Raw genomic sequence first — 24,098 nt, 5'->3', positions numbered from 1 at the left:
ATCTGCACAGCATCGAAACTAAAGATTTATTTGAAATGTTCGGAATATTTAATTGCAATGTTTAGTGAAAATTGTGTAAAGATTTAAATGTCCCACTTGAATAAATGTTTACTCTCTAAATCTGAATTAGTAAAAATGTTTACTAATTTGAATTAATGATTCACTATTTGCTTCTGAATTAGTAAAATTTTACTAACAATTATAGTAAAATTTAACTAATTCAGAAGCAAAAAGTGAGTCACTAATTCAGATTTAGAGAGTAGCACAGAAAATTAAAAAGGCATTAAAATAAGCTGCAACGCTTATTATTTTAATCCAATTTTGCTTATTTTAATACCAAAATTGATTAAAAAAAGCAAAATTGGATTAAAATAATAAGCTTATTTTAATGCATTTTAATTTTCTGTGAAACATTTATTCAAGTGGGACATTTAAATCTCTTACACAATTTTCATTAAACATTGCAATTAAATATTCTCCGAACATATCAAATAAATCTTTAGGAAAGTTTTGGCGCTGTGGGGATATTATATAGAATTGATATTGCAAATTGCAGTATTTAGAGTTTTTTTTTTTTATAATAGCATATGCTTCTTTTGGAAAATAGTAATTGTTTCCACTAAAAGAAAACCTATTTTCTAAAATAAGCCATTAACTTTAAATTGTTACACCTGGGCTTGTAAGAAGATCGTAACAATTGCCATTTCCACTTTGCGTGTACGAATATTTGGAAAGATCTTCGTAATTTAGCTCTTCACCAAACTTCCTCTCTTGCGAGATTTTTTTTTCTTTTATTCTCACGCGCAACACAAAATGCACGTTCTAAAGTGCACTCGAAAGGAAAGAAAATCACTTCAAAACACTCGTTTCCTATATATATATATATATATATATATATATATATATATATATATATATATATATATATATACCAAGAAAAATTTCTCAATTTATTTGATTCAAAAAAAAAATCAATTTCTTTGACAAATTTTTCTTTGATTCAAAGAAAATTTATTTTTAAACAACACAGAAAATTAAAAGGCATTAAAATAAGTTGCAACGCTTATTATTTTAATCCAATTTTGCTTATTTTAATCCAATTTGGTATTAAAATAAGCAAAATTGGATTAAAATAATAAGCGTTGCAGCTTATTTTAATGCCTTTTAATTTTCTGTAAAATTATCTTTGATTAAAACAAAAAAATTATCTTCGTTTCAAAGAGGAAAAAAAAGCTTTTGTTTCAAGGAAAAATTATTTCTAAACAAATTATCATTGATTAAAACAAAAAAATTATCTTCGTTTCAAAGAGGAAAAAAAAGTTTTTGTTTCATAAAGAAAATTTTATTTTGAATGAAAGAATAAGTAAAAAAAAAAAATTGGTTTTCTTTAAATCAAAGAAATTTTTTCTCTTGGTGTATAATTCAAATAATTACTTGATTATTTATTTATAAATTTATTTTTTAAGAGATTATTTTTTTGCAATTATTCTTGAAGGCACAACTACTCTCTAAATCTGAATTAGTAGTTTTCTACTAATGAAAGTGTGCGTATTATTTACCAATATTGAATTAGTAACAGTTTTAACTAATTTTTAGTAAAGAACTACTAATTGCTAGTAGAAAACTACTAATTCATGGAGTAAATCGGCTTACTAATTTGAAATAGTAAAAAATATGACTTACTCCATGAATTAGTAGTTTTCTACTATAGCAATTAGTAGTTTCACAGAAAATTAAAAGGCATTAAAATAAGCTGCAACGCTTCTTATTTTAATCCAATTCCGGTTATTTTAATACCAAAATGGATTAAAATAAGCAAAATTGGATTAAAATAAAAAGCGTTGCAGCTTATTTTAATGCCTTTTAATTTTCTGTGTTTTTTTTTTACTAAAAATTAGTTAAAACTGTTACTAATTAAATTGGTAAACGAATACGCATTCTTTTATTAGTAGAAAACTACTAATTCAGATTTAGAGAGTATTTAATAATTGAAAGAAATTAATATAAAAAAGAAAAGTTAAATTTTTTATTAAATTTCTATATATTAAGAATTGATTCAGCATTTTATTACCAACAGGGTTACATAGTTATATCACATACGTACATTACTAATCTTCAAATGTCTTCTACAGTTGTTTGTAGTTTCTATATACATGTATATATACACACATATGTATAGAAGTAGAATATTTACGAGTATGTTACTATCCTGACAGGTTACGAGGGGTCACAGAAATTCTAGCGAGTAACGAACCAACGAACGTTATTGTCAGAAACCCATATGACGGTAATAATGCTAAAATTTTTAAGATAAAATTTTTAAGAAAAATTCCCTTGATTATATAGAAATATTCACTGTAAAAACTGGCCGTCTTAAAAGTGCAAAAAAACGTCTTGTTTTAAGACGTTTTTCGCGTCTAAGACACGCAAATGTGTCTGATAAGTTAAAACAAGACGTTTTTTTTTTCATTTTTAAGACGGCTATAGTTTTTGCAGTGTTATTTATATTTTTCTGATTTATTAAAATAAAAAATGAATTCTTCATTTCCCAATCAAAAATTTACGAATGGCGCAGTACTGGCGCAGTAATGACAAGTATTGGCGCAGTACTGGCACCCAGTATTGGCGCCAGAGTTGGCGTAACTTTGGGATGATAACATTTTACCAGTATTGGCTGCCAGAGTTGGCACCAGTACTGGTAACCACTACTGCTTCAGTACTGGCTGAATACTGGCAGTTTTGTAATTTATTGTATACGAAAAGAAAACTTTAACTGTAACAGAGATAAGTTTCACTGCAATAGTGAAATCTCTGCTCCAGGTAATACTTTTTTTTTTTAGGAAAAAGTGTGTGAAATTTTTAGTAACCCAATACAAATTAAATATTAATTAAATTAGTCAACTAACTAATTAATATTTTATTATATATAAAATCGAAAACACAAAGAATTTTTATTCTTTATTAAGTATAATATATATTGCAAATTATTATTTTAAAAAATCAAAAAATAAATATAAAAATATGTTTATTATAAAACCAAAGTTTTTATAATATATATTTTTCAGTAAAAATAAAAATGTTTATAAAATAATTATAATGTATATATAATTATACAATATTAGCTATTTAATTATTTCATTATTCACTTTAATTATTTGCATCAAAATAAATTTTTCAAAAACTTTTTAAGAAAATAAAAGTAGGTTTTTAATTTTTAACAAGTGTTGTCAAGAAAGTTTTTTAAAATTTTTATTTTAAAAATTATTAAATTTTTTATACCTAAACAATTTTATTTATTTTTAGTTTGATCGTTTAAAATTTTTTTTGGTTTATTGTATATCTTAAAACAATAAAAAAAACTTGCAAAATGTTTTGGAATTAGTCTCAAAAAAACTTTTTGTTTAAATAATTTTACCCACAAAAAAGCAAAATAAAATATACCTTTTAATTTTCAAAAATAAAATCAAAGTGAAAAAATTTTTATAAACAAAATATTTAAACAAAAAGATTCATCAGGTTCACTCTAGAACTTTTTGTAAACTAGTATTAATCAAAAAGAAAATCTATTTGAGCCAGTACTGGCTCAATATTGGCTTAGTACTGGTTTGCCAGTACTGAGAGGGTGGTACTGCAACAGTACTGTTAGAATAAAAATACCAGTACTGGTTCAGTACAGACTGCCCAGCCTCGGCAGCCAATACTGAACCAGTACTGCGCCAGTAGTTAACTCTGGTATAATACTGAAATTTTTGGTTGGGTTTTGTTGTGAAGAAAAAAAGACTGACTTTTTAAGTTTTCTTTTTCAAATATCTAATATTGATCTTATTGAAATTTTTACCCAATCACACACATTGACAGCTCAGAACTGAATGTCGCTAATTAAAAAAAAGCGCGAATGCGGGTAAGAACCCAAAAAAAAAAAAAAAAAAAAAAAAAAATGAATGAGTGTGTGAAAAATGGATATGCGACGATGAAGAAGTTTAAAAATGGGGAGAAATCGCGCACTAACAAGGATTCGTTATTGGAAAAAGTCTACCGTTATCACGTTTCTCTCGCTTCGTTGTACGTGCTTCGGTCAATTTTAATCGAGCCCTTTCCCTCTTCGAAATATATATATATATTGATAAGCAGTATCTTCTTTTCTTTTCTCTATATTTAAATTTTCAATATTCCTTTTTTTCCAATCGTTATACATATATACATGAAAAGTTAGACTTCCTACTATATAGCCTCGAATGATAGGGGTGACAGTTAGATAATCCCGGGAATACAGAGGGTTGATAAGGGACACTTTATAGTTGCAGTATTCCAAAGGTGTTTCTATAAATTTTTTTTTTTTTTTCTCTCTTTTTTTAGAGGAAATTGGATGCCTCGTAAGCGTAGCGGACGCTCTCTTGAAATGTACTCAACTTGTCGCTTTATGTGACATAGATAAATATAAGTACACAGAAATATTGGAAAACAATTAAGAAGAAAAAAAAGGTCCGTGGCTTTTATATATATAGATAGAGGTGGACTTGAAATTGATTTATTAAAAAGTTTAGAGTGATATTTTTTAAAAAAAAGTTTCATTTCAAAAAAATATTATTGTAAACTTTATACTAGATCTAAAATATCAAAAATATCTTAGTAAAATATTGTTTGAAAATTAATTAAAAATTGACATATATATAGCTCTACTTTTTATTAATATTATTTTGTGGAAATTTTTTAATTTAAGTAGAAAAAGTCAGACAACAAATTCGTTTAATTTTATGTTAATAGTTAGGGAAAATTTTTGGTTAGGCAAAAATTTAGTTCATTCTCAGTAGTAAAAGTAAATGTTGGTCAAACAGAAACAACTTGATTTGGAAACAGTAGTAAAAGTAAATTTTAGTCAGACAGTATAGTAAAAACTTTTCTAATTTTTCTATCAGTAGTAAAAATAAATATAGGACAGAGAAAATTTATTTTATTATCAGTAGTACTAATCAATTTTCGTCAGACAACAGTTTGAAATCATCTAAATTTGTTTCAGTAGTAGAAGTCAATTTTAGTCAGACAACAGTTTAAAATCATCTAAATTTTCTTCAGTAGTAAAAGTAAATTTTAGTCAGACAAAAACTTATTTAATTCTCAGTAGTAAAGGTAAATATTGGTGAGAAAAAAACTTATTCAATTCTCAATAGTAAAATTCAATTTTGATCAACCAGAAAAACTTGTTTAGTAAAAGTAGTGAAAGTAAATTTTAGTCAGACAAAAACTTATTTAATTCTCAATAGTAAAAGTAAATTTCGGTCATAAAGAAAAAACTTGTTTTAGTAACAGTAGTAAAAGTAAATTTTAGTCAAACAATAGTTTAAAGTTTCTAATTTTAGTATCAGTAGTAAAAATTACTATTGGACAGCCGAAATTTATTTAATTATCAGTAGTAAAAGTAAATTATAGTCAGACAACTTATTTAATTCTCAGTAGTAAAAGTAAATTTCGGTCAGACAGAAAGAACTTGTTTTAGTAACAGTAATACTAATGAATTTTAGTCAGACAACAATTTGAAATCATCTACATTTGTTGCAGTGGTAAAAGTAAATTTTAGTCAGACAAAAATTTATTTAATTCTGTGTAGTAAAGGTAAATTTTAGTCAGACAATAGTCAAAATTTCTAATTTTTGTATCAGTAGTAAAAATAAATATAGGAGAGACAAAACTTACTTTATTATCAGTAGTAGAAGTAAATTTTAGTCAGACAACAATTTAGAATCATCCAAATTTTTATCAGTAGTAAAAGTAAATTTTAGTTAGACAACAATTTACAATCATCTAAAAAAATTTCAGTAGTAAAAGTAAATTTTAGTCAAACAACAATTTACAATCATCTAAAAAAATTTCAGTAGTAAAAGTAAATTTTAGTCAGACAATATTAAATTTTTTTTAAATTTTTGTATTAGTAGTAAAAATAAATATAGGACAGACAAAATCTACTTTAGTATCAGTAGTAGAAGTCAAGTTTAGTCAGACAACAGTTTCAAAAAAATCTAAATTTCTTTCAGTAGTAAAAGTAAATTTTAGTTAGACAAAGACAAAGGAATTTTACTATCAGTAGTAAAGGTAAATTTTAATAAGTCGCGAAGCAGTTTATATTTGTTTTGTGTCTAATTTTTATCTCAAGTAGTAAAAATCAGTTTTGAACAGACAGAATATTGTGAATAATTTTTTTTTCCTTTTTGTTAAAAATACATTAATTTATATAGTATATAATTTTACGAGAATTATTATTTTTTTTTTTTGCAAAATAAAAGTCTTCTGCATTGTATGATGTAACCACGATTTCTTTCAATGCCGTTCATTATAATATCATCGTTATTCACCGCAATTGTAGTCTCACCACTCTCTCTATCTCGTTCCAATACCACAGATAATCCTCTCATCATTATTACTGTTCAGCTATCATATATTCTCAATGGCTATTGCAGTAAAATAATACTTCCTCGTTACTACACTTTTTTTTCCATGAAATAAAAAGATTATTTTTTTTTTGTACGATTTGTATGTTATCAAAAAAAAAATTGTATTTATTAAATTACCGTAGGAATTTGGTTTCAAATTAAAACAGAGTGTAATTACACAGTAAAAACAAAGTCTTAAACCGTTTACACCTTAAATTAAGCCCATATATTTTACATAAGTCTGTCCTTTTTTAATTGGTCTGACTCCGTTTACACCTTAAATTCAGCCTCAAAAATAGGCTGAAATCAAGATTTCTTTTTTAGTGTGTAGAAAACATTAAATTTTTTTTATTGAATATATTTCCAATAGTCGATATAAGAAGATATCAGAAATAGATTTTTTTTTATGTCCCGCGATAGGAATAATAAGTCGGTTGCAACTGACATCTATTTGACATTTGTCTGACATTTCAAATGAAGCAGATTCTTGCAAAGATAATGGGGTGAGGAGGAGGAGGAGGTGGTGGTCCACTTAGCACAGAAGCCATTATTATGAATTTTTGAAATTGTCAAGAATGAGATAGTAGGAATGCTTGTTAATCTTGAACATAAAGTAATGATCGTTCTCGTCAATATATATATATATATATATATATATATAGTAATTTATATCGATATAAAAATAAAAAAAAGAAGCAAAATTTATTCGAATTATAATTTATAAGAATTTTCATATAACTATAAAATTTTTATAATTATATTTCATTTTTAATAATTTTCCATAGACCCAGTGGGAAATTTCCAATGGTAACCATTGTGCCATTATAGAACCAATGATGGTCCAATATTGGGCCAATGGTAAATTTCCCACTGGGGAATTTTTATTTAACTGAAAATTCATTTAAGAGGAATTTCTATTTGAATTTTTTTTTTTTATATTTATCTCTCTATATATTATATAAAAAGATTTCAAAAATAACAAGGATTCGAGCGTATGGTGTCATTGTTCCCCTTTAATATATTTATAAATAAATAATTACTTATTCTTTTTGAGTATATATCAATACTTGCCCGCGAGTTAAATCAAGATTTAATCGAATAATTCAGTTAGAAGTCTAATGGCGTAGAATAATTTATTGCGTTGAATTCAAAGCGTGCAGGTGTGCGGGGGGGGGAGGTGAGTTAGCGGAAAGGGACAAAGGGGGGGGGGGTGGAATAATGGTGGAAGTGGAAATTTTAGGGGTGATTGAGGATGGCTTGAACTTTCGTGGACTATTAAGCCGACCTCTCGTGTACATTCGTTGACTCTGTGGTTACTGTTATTCCAGGTACTCTCCCTCACTCTCTCTCTATATATATAACGTACAATGTTATCGATGAAATCGAGTAAGAGCAGATATTTCGGAAAGGCACTCTCTCTCTCTCTCTCTCACTTACTGGTTGGATCATTTCATGAGATCCTCGAAACCATTAAGATCGTAGCAGGCGAGTTATGATCAACCAGCTTACACCGAATATCAAAATCAGAATATAACTATATATGCAATTTATTAGGCTTTACAAGGAACATTTCGTGAATCTTAAATTAATAATTAAATTTTCTATTTAACTACACTTTAACATTAATTAATTTTATGACAAAAATAATAATAATAATAATAATTTTCCCAACCAAAAATTTCAGTATTATACCAGAGTTGACTACTGGCGCAGTACTGGTTCATTATTGGCCAGTATTGAGCCGATATTGAGCCAGTACTGGCTTATTATTTTTAATCCAATTTTTCTTATTTTAATTCATTTTGGTATTAAAATAAGCAAAATTGGATTAAAATAATAAGAATTGCAGCTTATTTTAAATGCCTTTTAATTTTCTGTGAAAGAGAGTTGTATTTTTTTTTTTTTTTTTGACAATATAAATAATTAATGTAAACAAAAATTTGAATTAAATTTTTTTCTTTGTTTACATATCCTATTATTTGAAAAGAAATTATTCGCTTTAAGATTGTAATTATATTTTCTGAATGCATTTTACATTGGAGTTCTTATGTTATTAGCTGAGGAAATATCAGATCCAATTATATCTGGGTAATTCAGGCTCGTTTACTTTCATTGTATATACATAGAGAAATATAACAATAGAATTATATGAAAAGCAACTGCTCGTTTATTCTCTCAAATTTTCTTCATTGGTAGAAAATAGTTTGGTTAAAAAAAAAAATTCAAATTCATTTTTTTTTTATCGTTTTTGTAATTCTGACAGGAGGCCATTATTTTAAAGCAAAGTAGACTTGTGTATAGATATATATATATATATATATATATATATATATATATATATATATATATATATATATATATATATATATATATATATATATATATACAATAGAGAGAAAGAGAAATTCAATAGAAACACAAACTAAATTCATGGTAGCAATCACGAGACACCGTCAGGTCTTATCAGTTTGGTTGTGACGAATGCTTGATGCACTCTCTCTCTCAATCTCTCTGCGCTTAATGTAAAACGAATATCAGCGAATACACGAAATACGAATGGAGTGTTACTTGTGGACAAAAGGCACGATTTACCGAACTGATAAGGTATCCCCGATGGTACCATTGTTGATGGAAAGGACAATAGTGCCTGTGCGAATGAACTCTATAGGACACACCTTTAGGACCTCCGGGTCCTATCGCAAAATATAATTGGAAACTGTGAGAATAGGAAATTTGGACTAGAGAAATTCACTTCTATTTCCTATATATATGTATGCCACAAACACTGATTTGAATTACGATCCACTTGGGCTGATTTGGAAAAAAAAAATTAATTTTTAAAACGTTTATAAAGTTGAAAATCTAATTTTAAATTTATAATTTTTTAATGCTCTAAAAGATTTTTTTTTATTACACACTGTAGATAGAGAAAATGTTTTGAAATAATTTTAGTATCCAGCAGTAAATGTAAATTTTGATAAAACAGAAGAAAGCTTATTTTTCGGCATAAGTAGTAAATGTCAATTTTAGTCAGACAACAATTTGAAATCATCTACATTTGTTTCAGTAGTAGAAGTCAATTTTAGTCAGACAACAGTTTAAAATCATCTAAATTTGTGTCAGTAGTAAAAGTAAATTTTAGTCAGACAAAAACTTATTTAATTCTCAGTGGTAAAAGTAAATTTTAGTTAGACAAAAACGTATTTAATTCTCAGTAGTAAAAGTCAATTATAGTCAGACAAAAATTTATTTAATTCTCAGTAGTAAAAGTAAACTTCGGTCAGACAGAAAGAATTTGTTTTAGTAACAGTAGTACTAATGAATTTTAGTCAGACAACATTTAAAAATCATCTAAATTTGTGTCAGTAGTAAAAGTAAATTTTAGTCAGACAAAAACTTATTTAATTATCAGTAGTAAAAGTAAATTATAGTTAGACAAAAACTTATTTAATTCTCAGTAGTAAAAGTAAATTTCGGTCATACAGAAAGAACTTGTTTTAGTAACAGTAGTACTAATGAATTTTAGTCAGACAACATTTAAAAATCATCTAAATTTGTGTCAGTAGTAAAAGTAAATTTTAGTCAGACAAAAACTTATTTAATTATCAGTAGTAAAAGTAAATTATAGTTAGACAAAAACTTATTTAATTCTCAGTAGTAAAAGTAAATTTCGGTCATACAGAAAGAACTTGTTTTAGTAACAGTAGTACTAATGAATTTTAGTCAGACAACATTTAAAAATCATCTAAATTTGTATCAGTAGTAAAAGTAAATTTTAGTCAGACAATACGTATTTAATTCTCAGTAGTAAAAGTAAATTATAGTCAGACAAAAACTTTTTTAATTCTCAGTAGTAAAAGTAAATTTCGGTCATATAGAAAGAACTTGTTTTATAGTAACAGTAGTGAAAATAAATTTTAGTCAGACAATAGTTTAAAGTTTCTAATTTTTGTATCAGTAGTAAAAATTAATATTGGACTGACAAAATTTATTTTATTATCAGTAGTTGAGGTCAAATTTAGGCAGACAACAGTTTCAAAACATCTAAATTTCGTTCAGTAGTAAAAGTAAATTTTAGTCAGACAACAGTTTCAAAACATCTAAATTTCGTTCAGTAGTAAAAGTAAATTTTAGTCAGACAACAATTTAAAATCATCTAAATTTATTTCAGTAGTAAAAGTAAATTTTAGTCAGACAAAAACTTATTTAATTATCAGTAGTAAAAGTAAATTATAGTCAGACAAAAACTCATTTAATTCTCAGTAGTAAAAGTAAACTTCGGTCAGACAGAAAGAATTTGTTTTAGTAACAGTAGTACTAATGAATTTTAGTCAGACAACATTTAAAAATCATCTAAATTTGTGTCAGTAGTAAAAGTAAATTTTAGTCAGACAAAAACTTATTTAATTATCAGTAGTAAAAGTAAATTATAGTCAGACAATAGTTTAAAGTTTCTAATTTTTGTATCAGTAGTAAAAATTAATATTGGACTGACGAAATTTATTTTATTATCAGTAGTTGAGGTCAATTTTAGTCAGACAACAGTTTCAAAATATCTAAATTTCATTCAGTAGTAAAAGTAAATTTTACTCAGACAAAGACAGAGGAATTTTACTATCAGTAGTAAAGGTATATATTAGATTTTATAAATTTTTTTATACCTCATTTATATCAATAAATACAGTAAAATTAAACAACATTTTGAGAAATTCTAATTAAAATAATATTTTGAAACGATTTTCGTGACTCGAGCCCTTTTTTATATGTATGTTTAAAATTCACAGTTGAGTATTGCTGTGGTAAAACTCGCCCTTTTCGTTCACTACTACTGTGTATAATAATAATGTCTCTCTTGAGTTTACCAAGAGTTTCTCTCGACTGGATCGTTTCGTTGATGGAAGTAATTAAAATAATGGACGCGCGACACCCTGCTGTATCGTTTAAGAAAATGTGCGAGAAAAAATACGCATCATATATAAATATATATATATATATATATATATATATATATATATATATATATATATATATATATATATATATATATGGTCATTAACGAAACACTTGATTTGTACAAACTACTATGAGATACATACAAATTTACGACATTTTGCATTTCACATTAGCATTCGTATCAACTTTAAACGACTTTAATTAATTGTGCCTCTCTTCAACTAAAAACAACAATTACCAAATTTGAAATATATTTCTAAATATCAAAAGAGACTAATTTTAGTATAAGTAGTAAAAAAATAAATTTTAGTACGACAAAATGAAATTAATTTTATTATCAGTAGTAAAAGTAAATTTTAGTCAGACAAAAACAAACTTTTTTTTATTTTTTAGTAGTAAAATTAATTTTCAGCCAGACAGAAGCAAAGGAATTTTATTATCAGTAGTAAAGGTAACTTTTAGTCAGACAAAAGAGACCAATTTCAGTATAGATAGTAAAAATAAATTTTAGTCCGACAAAAAAAATTAATTTTATTATCAGTAGTAAAAGTAAATTTTAGTCAGACAAAAGCGAAGGAATTTTTATCAGTAGTAAAAGTAACTTTCAATCAGATAAATGAGACTAATTTCAGTATAAGTAGTAAAAATAAATTTTAGTCCGACAAAAGAAAAGGAATTTTATTATCAGTAGTAAAAGTAAATTTTAGTCAGACAGAAGAGACCAATTTTAGTATTTCAGTAAAAATAAATGTTAGTCTGACAAAAAGAAAATAAGTTTTTTTTTCAGTAGTAAAAAATAAATTTTAGTCAGACTAAAACAAACTAATTTTATTTTTTCAGTAGTAAAAGTAATTTTTAGCCAGACAAAAGAAAAGGAATTTTTATCAGTAGTAAAACTAACTTTAAGTCAGACAGAAGGGACTTATTTCAGTAAAAGTAGTAAAAATAATTATTAGTCAGACAAAAGAAAAGTAATTTTTTATCAATAGTAGTGAAAGTAAGTTTTTGTCAGACAAAAGAGATTAATTTTACTATAAATATAGTAAAAGTATTAATTAATGTATTAATTAGTTAATTAATGTATTTAAAAATTAATAAAATATAAAATTAATGAATCAATAATAACGTAATTTATAAATGAAAATATTTAATTGTATTCAGAATTTTTTTTTTATCTGTTGTGCATTCGTTGATCCGAAACCTTAATTAAATTTTCACAATTTTGTCTTCACCCCACATATATATATATATATATATAGAATTTGGTTTCTCTGGGGAAATAATTGGAGATACGAAACATAATCTCTATATAACTTTGGTCCGCATATCTGAGAAATGAAGTATATGAAAGTGGATAAAAAATTTATTTTTTCTATATTAATAAAGTCGAGTTTTTGAAAATTCATTTTATTTTGAATATAGTCAATGCAGGAAAATAGCAATTTAATTTTAAAACAATATATACATAAAGAAAATGGAGATGGTTATACATAGGACATTGAATTTCGAAAATATCCAACTGAGCTTCGGTCGCAGCATTTCTTTTCGTTTTCATTTTTATGCTTGCCGGTTCGCATCGAAACGAGGCGGAAAGAGAATCCATTTGCGAAATCCGCTCAGTCTCTTTTCAAATGGAGGGGGGGGGGTGTGTGGTGGTAAAAGAAAGTTGGATGAAATGAAAGAAATAATGGAGAAAAAATAATAAAAATTAATTCTTACGATAAAATAAAATGTTTTCTATAATTTTTAATAATTAGACAAATTTAAAAAAAAATAAAATTCTTTTGTAAATTAAAAGTGTTTTAATTATTTTTAGTATTTAAAAAGTGAGGTAAAAATTTCTTGTACTAAAAAAAAAAGAAATTGAATAAAATAGAAAATCATTTGTATCAATTGTTCATGAATTTCATGAGAATGTGTTACAATAAAACGTGAGTGGAATGCTTTTTCTTTTTCTTTTTTCTTTTTATTTGCAAAACTCAACTAACCGATGTATAGTGAATGTAAAATTTGCATATAGGTATACAAAAAAAAAAAAAAAAATATTGAATCGTAGAATTTTTTTTTTTGAATATTTTATAATTCACTTTTTGTCACTAAATTGATCAATTCATAGTTTTAGTTTTTGATTTTTAATAAAATGATAAGTTAAAAAAAATTTTTGGAAAAATGAAAAAATTACTCCTAATTTTATTAACACTATAATATACAATCCTCTTTATTTTAATTAGAATAATTCTAAATAAACAGGAGAATTAAACAATAATTATCAGTAGTAAAAGTACATTTTAATCAGACACGACTTTTTTTTTAAATAATCACAATATTCAAGTGATAAAATATTTTTAAAACAAAAATATAATACACTTTTATTTACAAAAAAAAAAAAAATGTTTTTTAACGGAAAAAATTTCGATTATAACGATATACCTTTATATTACTGATTTTATTCTTTTACAGACTCATTAAACACTTTACATGGTTGCATTTTCAATTCTCCTTTTTTCCCCGTGAAACATGACGCAATAACTTTCATCGAGAAAATGAGGGAGTTGTATGAAAAAAAGCTCATTTAGTAAAAAAAAATACAGTTTTTCGTCAATTGTCGTTTTTTTTTTTTTTAATTTGTTTCTTCCTTTTTATCGATGAAAATAATAATTTTTTTTTATTAAAATTAAAGAAGAAGAAAAATCAATAAAAATTCTCTTATAATGAAACAGATGACAATTGGTTTTTACATAATTAGAGAATAATTATTATTATTGTTATTATCATTATTAAATTATTATTATTATTATTAAATATTATTATTATTTAATATCCAATAATGTCTATTCTGTGATTCGAGAATATTTCGTCTCTCTTGCATAATAAACAGATCAAATTTTGCCAATCAACTAACTTCATTTGTTTATATATATATATATGTATATATATATATATTGAAAATAATATTTTTAGATCATGTTTCTCCAATCTGACATTGTTAATTATTTATTTCATTTGATTATAGAAAATCGACAAAATAGTAATTTAATAAAAACTTCCTGACATAGAGAAGAGAATATATTTTTAAATAGAATTTTTTTCTCTCAATTACTTCCGTGCATTTTACTTTATTTTCAATTTTTTTTTTTTTTTTTTTTTTTTTTTAAACACCTCCTTTGACTACTTTTCATAGACAGGTAGTTTACATGTTTTTTTTTCTTCTTTTATATTAAATTTTTCGATAAGAAAAGAAAAATTAATTAAAATTTTAATTTAAAAAAAAAATTGCCAATGAATATCAATATTTGGATGATATATGATATTCATATTGTATAATTTTTTTTGTTTTTAAGAAAAAATATAATTTTCTTCTTTTTATGAAAATAGTTGAGGGGGGGGGAATTATTTAAAAAAAAGAATAAAATAATATTATTTCTGTATTATATGTAACTAAAATATTTTCCTCTCCTGGAAATGCAACCACAAAAATCTTGCGGAACAAAGTCTTATGTACATTTTTCCTTTTTCGTGAATTCCACAAATAATTTGTGCAAAAAAAAAATCTGTTTTTACATTCTCAATTTTAGTAAAAATTAATTTGTTTTTTTTTTAATTTTATTAATACTTTTTTAAAAAAAAAATTTGATGTAACATTTAATTATTATTATTTTTATTTAATTTTTAATTTTTAATTTTTTTTTTTACAGAAACGTTGATGATTATTCGAGGGAACATGAAGATGCATCACGCAATATTCAACAATATCTGTCAAATCCAATAAATGCATATTTATTGGTAAAAAGATTAACCACTGATTGGAAAAGAGTGGAGGAATTATTAACAGAAGATGTTGGAAATGCTTTTGTTGCAAACATTACAAGTTCACGAAGCGACTTGAAATTTCCGACAGACGAGGATCTTAATGGTGCTGCAGTTGCTTTAATGAGGTTACAAGACACTTACAAGCTAGAAACAGCTCAAGTTGCAAAGGGCGTTCTCAATGGGGTTCAATATAGTACTGGATTATCAGGTAAATTGTTTTTAACCATCAAAATGAAACATTAAATTACCCTCATTTTTACGCGATATAAAAAATTTCAAAAAAAAAAAAAAAATTCTCCTTAAAAGAAAGCAAAAAAAATTTCTTCTTTTTCTTAATAAATTTAAAAAAAAAAAAAATACTTATTTCCTTTTTATAGAAAAAAAAGAAATTTTTAATTTAAAAATTTTATTTTTTATTTAGGAATTTTTTTTTAATTTTAATATTTATAAGTATATTAAAAAAAATTTATTTATTAAATTTGTGATTGTAACTCTATTAAAAATTGATTAATTTTATTATCAGTAGTAAAAGTAAATTTTTGTCAGACAAAAAAAACAACTAATTTTATTATCAGTATAGTAAAAGTAATTTTTAGTCAAAACATGAAGAGACTAAATTTATTATAAGTTGTCAAAGTAAATTTTAGTCAGACAAAGGTAAAGGAATTTTTTTTTTATCAGTAGTAAAAGTAAGTTTTTGTTCAGGCAGTAAAATTTAAAATTGTTCAATATTTGTGTTAAAGTAAATATTTAATCAGACATAAATTAATAAGTTTTAGACAGACAGAAAATTATAATTTACTAATATTTGTTCTTAGAATAAAATTTTATTTTATTTAAAACAAATACCATTTATTTGATTCAAATAAAAAATATTTGATTCAAGTAAATATTTATTTGATAATAACCAAATACACCGGTATTTGAATCAAATAAATTTTTTTTTTCAGTGTGTTATTTTTTCATTAAAAAAAAAAAAAAATAATTCACTGTTAATAAAAATTTTACTTTATGAATTATTTCATTTATATTGATATTTTTACATCGGCAAAACTATTGAACAGATGAAAATTTAATATAAATTTCACAATTTTTAAATAAAAATTTACGCTTTATCAATTATGTCTATATATTGATGGATTATATTTTCTCAGTGAAAAATTAAAATACAAAAAAAAAAAAATACAAATACACAATGTGTAAAAATAGATCTTACAAAGAAAATTTATTTTCAAAACAAAAGAAAATAAAAAATTCTAAATTAATTTTATTTTCCAATTAAATTAAATTATTTCATTTTTAAAATCTATTTTTTTTTTTTTTTTTGAAATCAAATAAAAGCAATTATTTCTCAATAGAAATAATATGAAACAAAAAAAAAACAAATTATATATGTGTCTATATATTCTCTCATTGGAAATTGAAGTCAAATTGGAAGTAAAAATCTATAATTGTTTTTTAAATTGAAAATTTAAAGTGTTTGATTAACGACAAGCTGTCTAATGTCGAGTCGAGTTAATTGAAGAGTGAAAGGGGGGAATGAGGGGAAGGGGGGGGGAGGGGTTAGAGGGTAAAATTATATGAAAGTGTGCTTGTGAATCTATAGTTGCCAAGTGAAGAGAAGTAAAGCAGTTAATTAACGAACAAGCCAACTTGTATGTGTTGGCAAGAAACCGACGTGAAACCTTCCCATAGGCGTAAATCGATCCTCCAATCAGGAAGTTATGCTTTTTCCGATGTCAGCCTCTGAAACTAGATATTGCATTTAAAGTAATTTATTATTACCGATTTTCCTTTCACCATTTATCAACACCCGTCGCACGCTTTTCATAGAAAATTAACTCTCTCTATATATATATATATATATATATAAACACGTGACTCGAGTGTTTTCGGAGTGGCTTCCTTAAATTAATTAAAAACTTGTTTCCCTAAAAACATGAACGATTTTTCAATTATAAGTTCTTTACGCATATTTTATTATTTCATAGCATAAAAACTCATAAAATCTTTTTTAAAAAAAAACTCATGAAACTCATAAAAACTCATAGTAACTCTTTATAACTCATAATCACTCATAATAAATATTAATAACTCACAGTAACTCTTAGTACCTTACAATAATTTATAGTAACTTATAATAACTCATAGTAACTCTTAATACCTCATAATAACTAATTTTAACTATTTATAACTCATAATAAATATTAATAATTCGCAGTAACTCTAAGTACCTTACAATAATTTATAGTACCTTTAATAACTCATTTTAACTCTCAATAACTCATAATAAATCATAGTAACTCATAATAGTTCACAATAACTCTCAATAGCTTATAATAATAACTCATAAAAACTCATAGTAACTCATAGTAACGCTTTATAACTCAAAGTAACACTTAATACCTCATAATAACGCATTTTAACTATTTATAACTCATAATAAATATTAATAACTCGTAGTAACTCTTAGTACCTTATAATAATTTATAGTACCTTTAATAACTCATTTTAACTCTCAATAACTCATAAATAATATTAATAATTCGCAGTAACTCTTAGTACCTTATAATAATTTATAGTGCCTTTAATAACTTATTTTAACTCTCAATAACTCATAATAAATCATAGTAACTCATAATAGCTCACAATAACTCTCAATACCTTATAATAATAACTCATAAAAACTCATAGTAACTCATAGTAACTCTTAATACCTCATAATAACTCATTTTAACTATTTATAACTCATAAAAAATATTAATAATTCGCAGTAACTCTTAGTACCTTATAATAATTTATAGTACCTAATAGTAATTTATAGTATCTTTAATAACTCATAATAAATCATAGTAACTCATAATAGCTCACAATAACTCTCAATAGCTTATAGTAATAACTCATAAAAACTCATAGTAACTCATAGTAACTTATAATAACTCAAAGTAACACTTAATACCTCATAATAACGCATTTTAACTATTTATAACTCATAATAAATATTAATAACTCGTAGTAACTCTTAGTACCTTATAATAATTTATAGTACCTTTAATAACTCATTTTAACTCTCAATAACTCATAAATAATCATAGTAACTCATAATAGTTAACAATAACTCTCAATAGCTTATAATAAATAATAATAACTCATAAAAAGTCATAAATATTTTATTGAAATATTTTTTCAAATAAAACTCATACATTAGTAAAATTAGTAATTCATCAAAACTCATAAATACTCGTAAACTCATATTTTTCATACAAGTATCATAGAAATCATTTTTAAAAAAATTTAATTACACTTTTGTTTTAATTTTCTTGTCAAATTTTTTTGAATTTTCTAAAGAAAAAATTGAAATATAATTTCGTAACTATCTATTTCTCTTTTTTTTTGACGCATTTTAAAGACACCGCACTGAACTTAAACTCGGGGGACAAATTTCTTTAGGATCGATGTACTTAATATCTCATATATCTCATATATCCGAGCCTTCAATTTTGTGCAAAACTTTACGTTGAACATGAAATGGGGGAAGAGGATAAAAGTTCTGTTTTCATCGTTGGAAAATTAATAGTGATCGGAGGACGCGTGGGAAATCAGTCTCGATCGTCCCAAGAAGACAATCTGTCGTCTGGATTTATAAGAATAAGTTTCTTTTGGAATTTCAAGTGAAGGTGGAAAAAAGAATTTTTTTTTTTCCCTCCCCTAAGGCTATATGAATAAAGTTGAAATGAAAATTTAATTTTCACGCTTTTTTTTTTTGTCACAAATTCTATTAGTTATTTCCAGGAAAAAAAAATTTTATAATATCATTATTTTCGTTAAGTGAATATAGTTGAAAAAAAAAATACAGAAATACAGGAATTAAATAAATTATTTTTTATATAAATAAATATTTATTTGATAGTCAAAATTAGATAAATTTTTCTTTGGTTTATAATTTCTCTTTTTTTTCGTTTTTTTTTAAATATTACTTTAAATTTACTTAATTTAATTTTTATTAAATTTACTTTATTGTATGTTAAAAGTTGAGAATTTGCAGGGAAACATTTAATAAAATTTATTTTATATTTTCAGCTGGTGATTGTTTTGAGCTTGGCAGACAGTCTTACAATAATGGCGACTATTATCACACTGTACTTTGGATGCAAGAGGCCATGGATCGTCTCCAAGAGGAGCAAAACAGAACAACAACTTCCAAGCCAGATATCTTGGAATACTTGGCATTCTCCACTTATATGCAAGGTTTGTATATCTATAGAGAATAAAAAAAAAAAAAAAAAACAATTTCATTTTGCAGAACACAAATTTTTCAAATTTAGAACAAAAATTGTTTTTGTGACAAATTTACAAAAAATTTTCATATCAACATTAGAATATAGTTTTAATGAGATAAAAAAATATTTTTAATATTTAGTAGTAATAAATTTTAATCATGACATAAAAATCTAATTATTAGATTTTAGTTTTTATTTTTTTTTTATAAGTATTTTAGTAACTACAATTTTTTGTATAATTTAAAAAAAAAAGGAAATTTTTTTTTACGGGGTTATTAAATTTGATAATTTAATATTAAAAATGAATGTACATAGAATTTATCATAGAGTAATCGAAAATATTTTTTAATTTCCTTATTACTGCTTTTCCATTTGGATAAAGAGGAATTTTTAACAAATACTTTGTAAACTAGAGGAATAAAATCGTTGTTGTATTAAGTTATATAAATAATAAATTAACGATTAAATCATTCAAAAAGATCCCTAGTAACGGCGCGCCACGCTTTTACAAAATTAATTTCTCTATTTGAAATCTGATACAATGAATATTTAATGATTTTATACCGTCTTTTTCACTTCTCTAATTGTATTTGACAAGACAAGATTTCCAATTTATTTCCTTATAATTTATTTCATTTTATAAATATTCACAAGGGATGAAATATATTTAATTTTTTACTAATAATTAATAATAATACATTTTTTATAATTTTTCTTTCTGTTTTTTTTTTTTTTTTAGGAAACGTTGCAAGAGCACTGAGTATGACAAATGAACTTTTGGAATTAGTGCCAACGCATCAAAGAGCTTTAGGAAATCGAGCATATTATCAAGAAGAAATTGAAAAAAAATCTAGTCAAATTAAAAAAAAACGAGGCGAAGATGGTCAGGATGATATTGGCCTAACAGATCAAGTAAAAAGAAATAAAGAAAATAAAATTTTATTTAATAATTAGTTTTCTTTTAATTAAAAAAAAATATTTTTTTTTCAGCCCTTTACTGTGACGGAGAAGAAAATCAAGACATTGAAGGAAATGACCGAGAGAGAGAGATACGAAATGCTATGTCGAGGTGAAATTTCACTACCCGCAGATATTCAAAAACAATTGAAATGTCGATATGTCGAGCGAGGAATTCCATTCTTGAAAATAGCTCCCTTCAAAGAAGAAGAAGCTTATCTCAACCCAAGAATTGTGATATATCACGATGTAATTTATGACGAGGAAATAGAGACCATCAAAAGATTGGCACAACCAAGAGTTCGTTCAACTTTCATTTCTCTTTTTTAATTTTTTACGTTGACAGTCATATGTCAAATTTTTTTATTATTATTTTTTTTTTTTTGTCAAGAGACATTTAATTAATTTCAAAATGAATAGAATTTCAGATATTATAATTATAAAAAAAGAGTCATGATCCATGTATTTTCTATTTAATTCAATTATGAAAATGAGAAAATATTATAAAAGTCAAGAAAATTAAATTTCAAATTAAATTCAAATATAAATTAATAAAAATTAAATTTTATATTTATTGCAAATTTAAAATAAAATTATTAAAAAATAAAATATTATAAATTTTGATTAAAATATCAATTGAGAGGAAAAAACTATTTGTTTAAAAATGAAAAATTCTGAGGATTAAAAATATTTTTTTCTTTTTAGTTTAAGAGGGCTACAGTGCAAAATTATAAAACTGGTGAATTGGAAATTGCTCACTATAGAATTAGTAAGAGTGCATGGCTTCAGGAACATGAACACAAACATGTTAAAGATGTGAGCCGTCGTGTTGAATATATGACAAGTTTGACTGTTGACACTGCCGAAGAACTTCAAGTTGTTAATTATGGTATTGGCGGTCATTATGAGCCACACTTTGATTTCGCAAGGGTTAGTATTTTAACAAAAAAAAAAAAATTCACTTTATAAAATTATTATTATTTTTAAATTATTGTAACATTGCAGAAAGAGGAAACGAACGCTTTCAAGAGTCTTGGCACTGGAAATCGTATTGCCACGGTTCTCTATTATGTAAGTATAAATTATTTCTTTTTTTTTTTTGTCAAATTTTTTCATTAATTTATTTCTGTATTGAAAAATAATTAAATAAATTTTTTTTTGTAGATGAGTGATGTTGAACAAGGAGGTGGAACTGTTTTTACAAGAATAAATCTTTCATTATGGCCTAAAAAAGGAAGTGCAGCATTTTGGTACAATCTCAAACCAAATGGAGGTGGTGATTTTTTAACGAGACATGCCGCCTGTCCTGTACTTACGGGATCAAAATGGGGTAAATTTTTATATTTGAAATCATTGAAAAAAATCAACGAAAATTTAAAAGCTAAATAAAATAATTCAAAATTTTTTTTATGATAGAATAGAATAGAATGTAATAGAACACTTTGTTTTTCTTAATTTTCAGTTGCGAACAAATGGCTGCATGAGTCAGGACAAGAATTTTTGAGGCCCTGTACATTGGAAAATCAACCGGAGGATACTGAAATTCCTTATACCTTTTAAAATTAAAATGAGCGAAAAAAAAGAACTAGAACAATGAATTCATTGAGAACTTGCCAAAAAAAGAAAGAAAATCGAGAATAGATTTCTCTATATAGAATCTTTTCTTGTGAATAATGAGAATCTATGAGGCTGCTTATAATCACAATATTGAAAAATTTTTTCTCAATGAATTCAGTGAAATTTATTTTCCTTTTTTTTTTCTTTTTTTTGAAAAAATGTTAAGTTTACTTCACACGAAGGTGTTGATTGAAGCAAAAATGCTTTTGTCAACAATTTCTCTCGTTAAAATAGCGACAAATTTTCGTATCGAAATTTTTAAAATACATATCGGCAAAGACTGCGATAAAAAAAAACAAAATTAACAGATTTTTTTATAATATTCGTTTGCAAATAAATTTGTTACATTTTTTCAGGGGGAATTTAACGAATTAAGAGACTGATAATTGGCTTAATGTATGAGTATAATCATCTATTTATCAAAGTTTCAAAAAATTTTTACTTTTGACAATATTGTATAAAAAAAGAACAAGACTGCTTTGTGACAAATTCTAAATATTCTATTTTAAATTTTTTTCTTCCATTATGGAAAACTAATTTTTATTAAGAAAAAACATTTATTTAGAATTTTTAATTAAATATCTATTCTAATTATACAAAAAAAAAAAACTTTCTTATTCTATTGAATAATTTAATTCAATTATTATTATTGTTGAATTGAAGTTTACGTACATAATTTTTATGTGAAAAAATTAATTTTGAATTCTTTATTAATATTAAGTCTTGATTCAATTAAAATAAATAGCCAATGGAAATGTGTAGTGTAAATAATTGAAACATATTAAATAAATATATAATAGAAACTTTTTTTTCGGAAATTTAAGATTAGAGAGATTTTGAAAGAATGATATTTTAGAATAACAAAATAATCGCAAAGAAAAAATGTGATACTGCAAAAATTTCAAAGACACACAAAAAAATTATTTGAGTTCTATAATTGGATTTTTTTTTTTTTTTTTTTTGCAGTAATTTAGATAGGAAACTTAATTTTATAAATATTTCTTATCGTCAAAATGATCAAACATTGAGTGTTTCAACAATCGAATTTGATAAATTTTTCTAAATATAAATATAATTCTCCTATAAATATTAGAAAAAAGAATAACAAATTTTCAATATTCGAATATCTTTTAGAATATCGTGTCAAAATTTCCATTTTATTCAAAATAATATCAACAAAAAATGAATTTAAATTATAAAATTTTAATCTCCTCTTTATAAGAAATTAAAAAATAAAGAACAAAAGAAATAACACCTATTAAGAAAATTAATAGTAATTTTCTCATTTTTTAATTCTATTTGTTTAATAAATAAAAAATTTATTTTTTTTGTATCTGGTTTGCAAAATAGACGATAGGAAAACAAATTACGTACTTTATACTATGAAAGTATGAATGAGAGTGCGAGAAGGTTTCACTGAATTATAATACGAAAATAATTGTGAATAGATTAAAGTTAATGAAAAATGATAAAAAATTCAAATGATGTAAACGCGATTTTGTGAGTACCAATAATAAATTTATTGGTAGCTCAATGTATACATATTAAGGATTCCCATATTCAAAGATTTTTTTTTTATCTCAATTTGTACAAAACAGAAATTTCTTTTTAAGGTATTTATAAAAATACAAACTTGCAAAAAAATTAAAAAAAAAGTTGTGTAAAATTTGTATAATTAAATAATTTAATGAAATTTTAATTAGAAAAAAAAAAGAAAAAGTGAAACCGTTTCGTGGCGAAACTGATGAAAGCTCAATGAAAGATAGAAATTTGTTTGTATATAATTATATAAATAAAAAAAATATATATATATATAGACAATTAATAGCTTTCGAGAAAGAATTTTAATTTTGAAAATTATCATTTTTATGAAAATCGCGGAAAAGTCATTAAGCTATACAGTTTATACATATATATATTACTTAAGGTCGTACATAAGGATCGTTACATAGCATATTATGTATATACAAATATATCTAAAAAAAAAAATAATAAATCGACAAATAAAAATTTTCGAATTAACTAGTCAACTTATGTTTTTCTTCTGCAAAAGAAA

At 24.5% G+C, this 24,098-nt stretch overlaps 1 protein-coding gene across 4 annotated transcripts in view; it reads left to right on the top strand.

The window, feature by feature from the left end:
* Positions 1 to 24,072, top strand: part of LOC127280752 (prolyl 4-hydroxylase subunit alpha-1) — a 157,688-nt gene extending 133,616 nt beyond the window's left edge. For all 4 annotated transcript variants that reach the window (XM_051303997.1, XM_051303993.1, XM_051303996.1 and 1 more), the window contains 8 exons: positions 15,074 to 15,396; positions 19,269 to 19,436; positions 20,208 to 20,380; positions 20,459 to 20,725; positions 21,131 to 21,355; positions 21,431 to 21,496; positions 21,590 to 21,755; positions 21,888 to 24,072. In XM_051303997.1, the coding sequence (XP_051159954.1) occupies positions 15,074 to 15,396; positions 19,269 to 19,436; positions 20,208 to 20,380; positions 20,459 to 20,725; positions 21,131 to 21,355; positions 21,431 to 21,496; positions 21,590 to 21,755; positions 21,888 to 21,985 (1,486 nt within the window). In that variant the 3' untranslated portion in view covers positions 21,986 to 24,072. The remainder of the gene's footprint in view (positions 1 to 15,073; positions 15,397 to 19,268; positions 19,437 to 20,207; positions 20,381 to 20,458; positions 20,726 to 21,130; positions 21,356 to 21,430; positions 21,497 to 21,589; positions 21,756 to 21,887) is intronic.
* The last annotated feature ends 26 nt before the right edge of the window (positions 24,073 to 24,098 follow it).

The sequence above is a fragment of the Leptopilina boulardi genome, unplaced genomic scaffold, assembly GCF_019393585.1.
Source record: "Leptopilina boulardi isolate dan_hultmark-lab unplaced genomic scaffold, ZJU_Lbou_2.1 LbouV2_249, whole genome shotgun sequence".
Taxonomy (NCBI): domain Eukaryota; kingdom Metazoa; phylum Arthropoda; class Insecta; order Hymenoptera; family Figitidae; genus Leptopilina; species Leptopilina boulardi.
The sequence above is the reverse complement of the archived record's forward strand: the minus strand, read 5'-3'. Positions and strand labels throughout refer to the sequence as shown.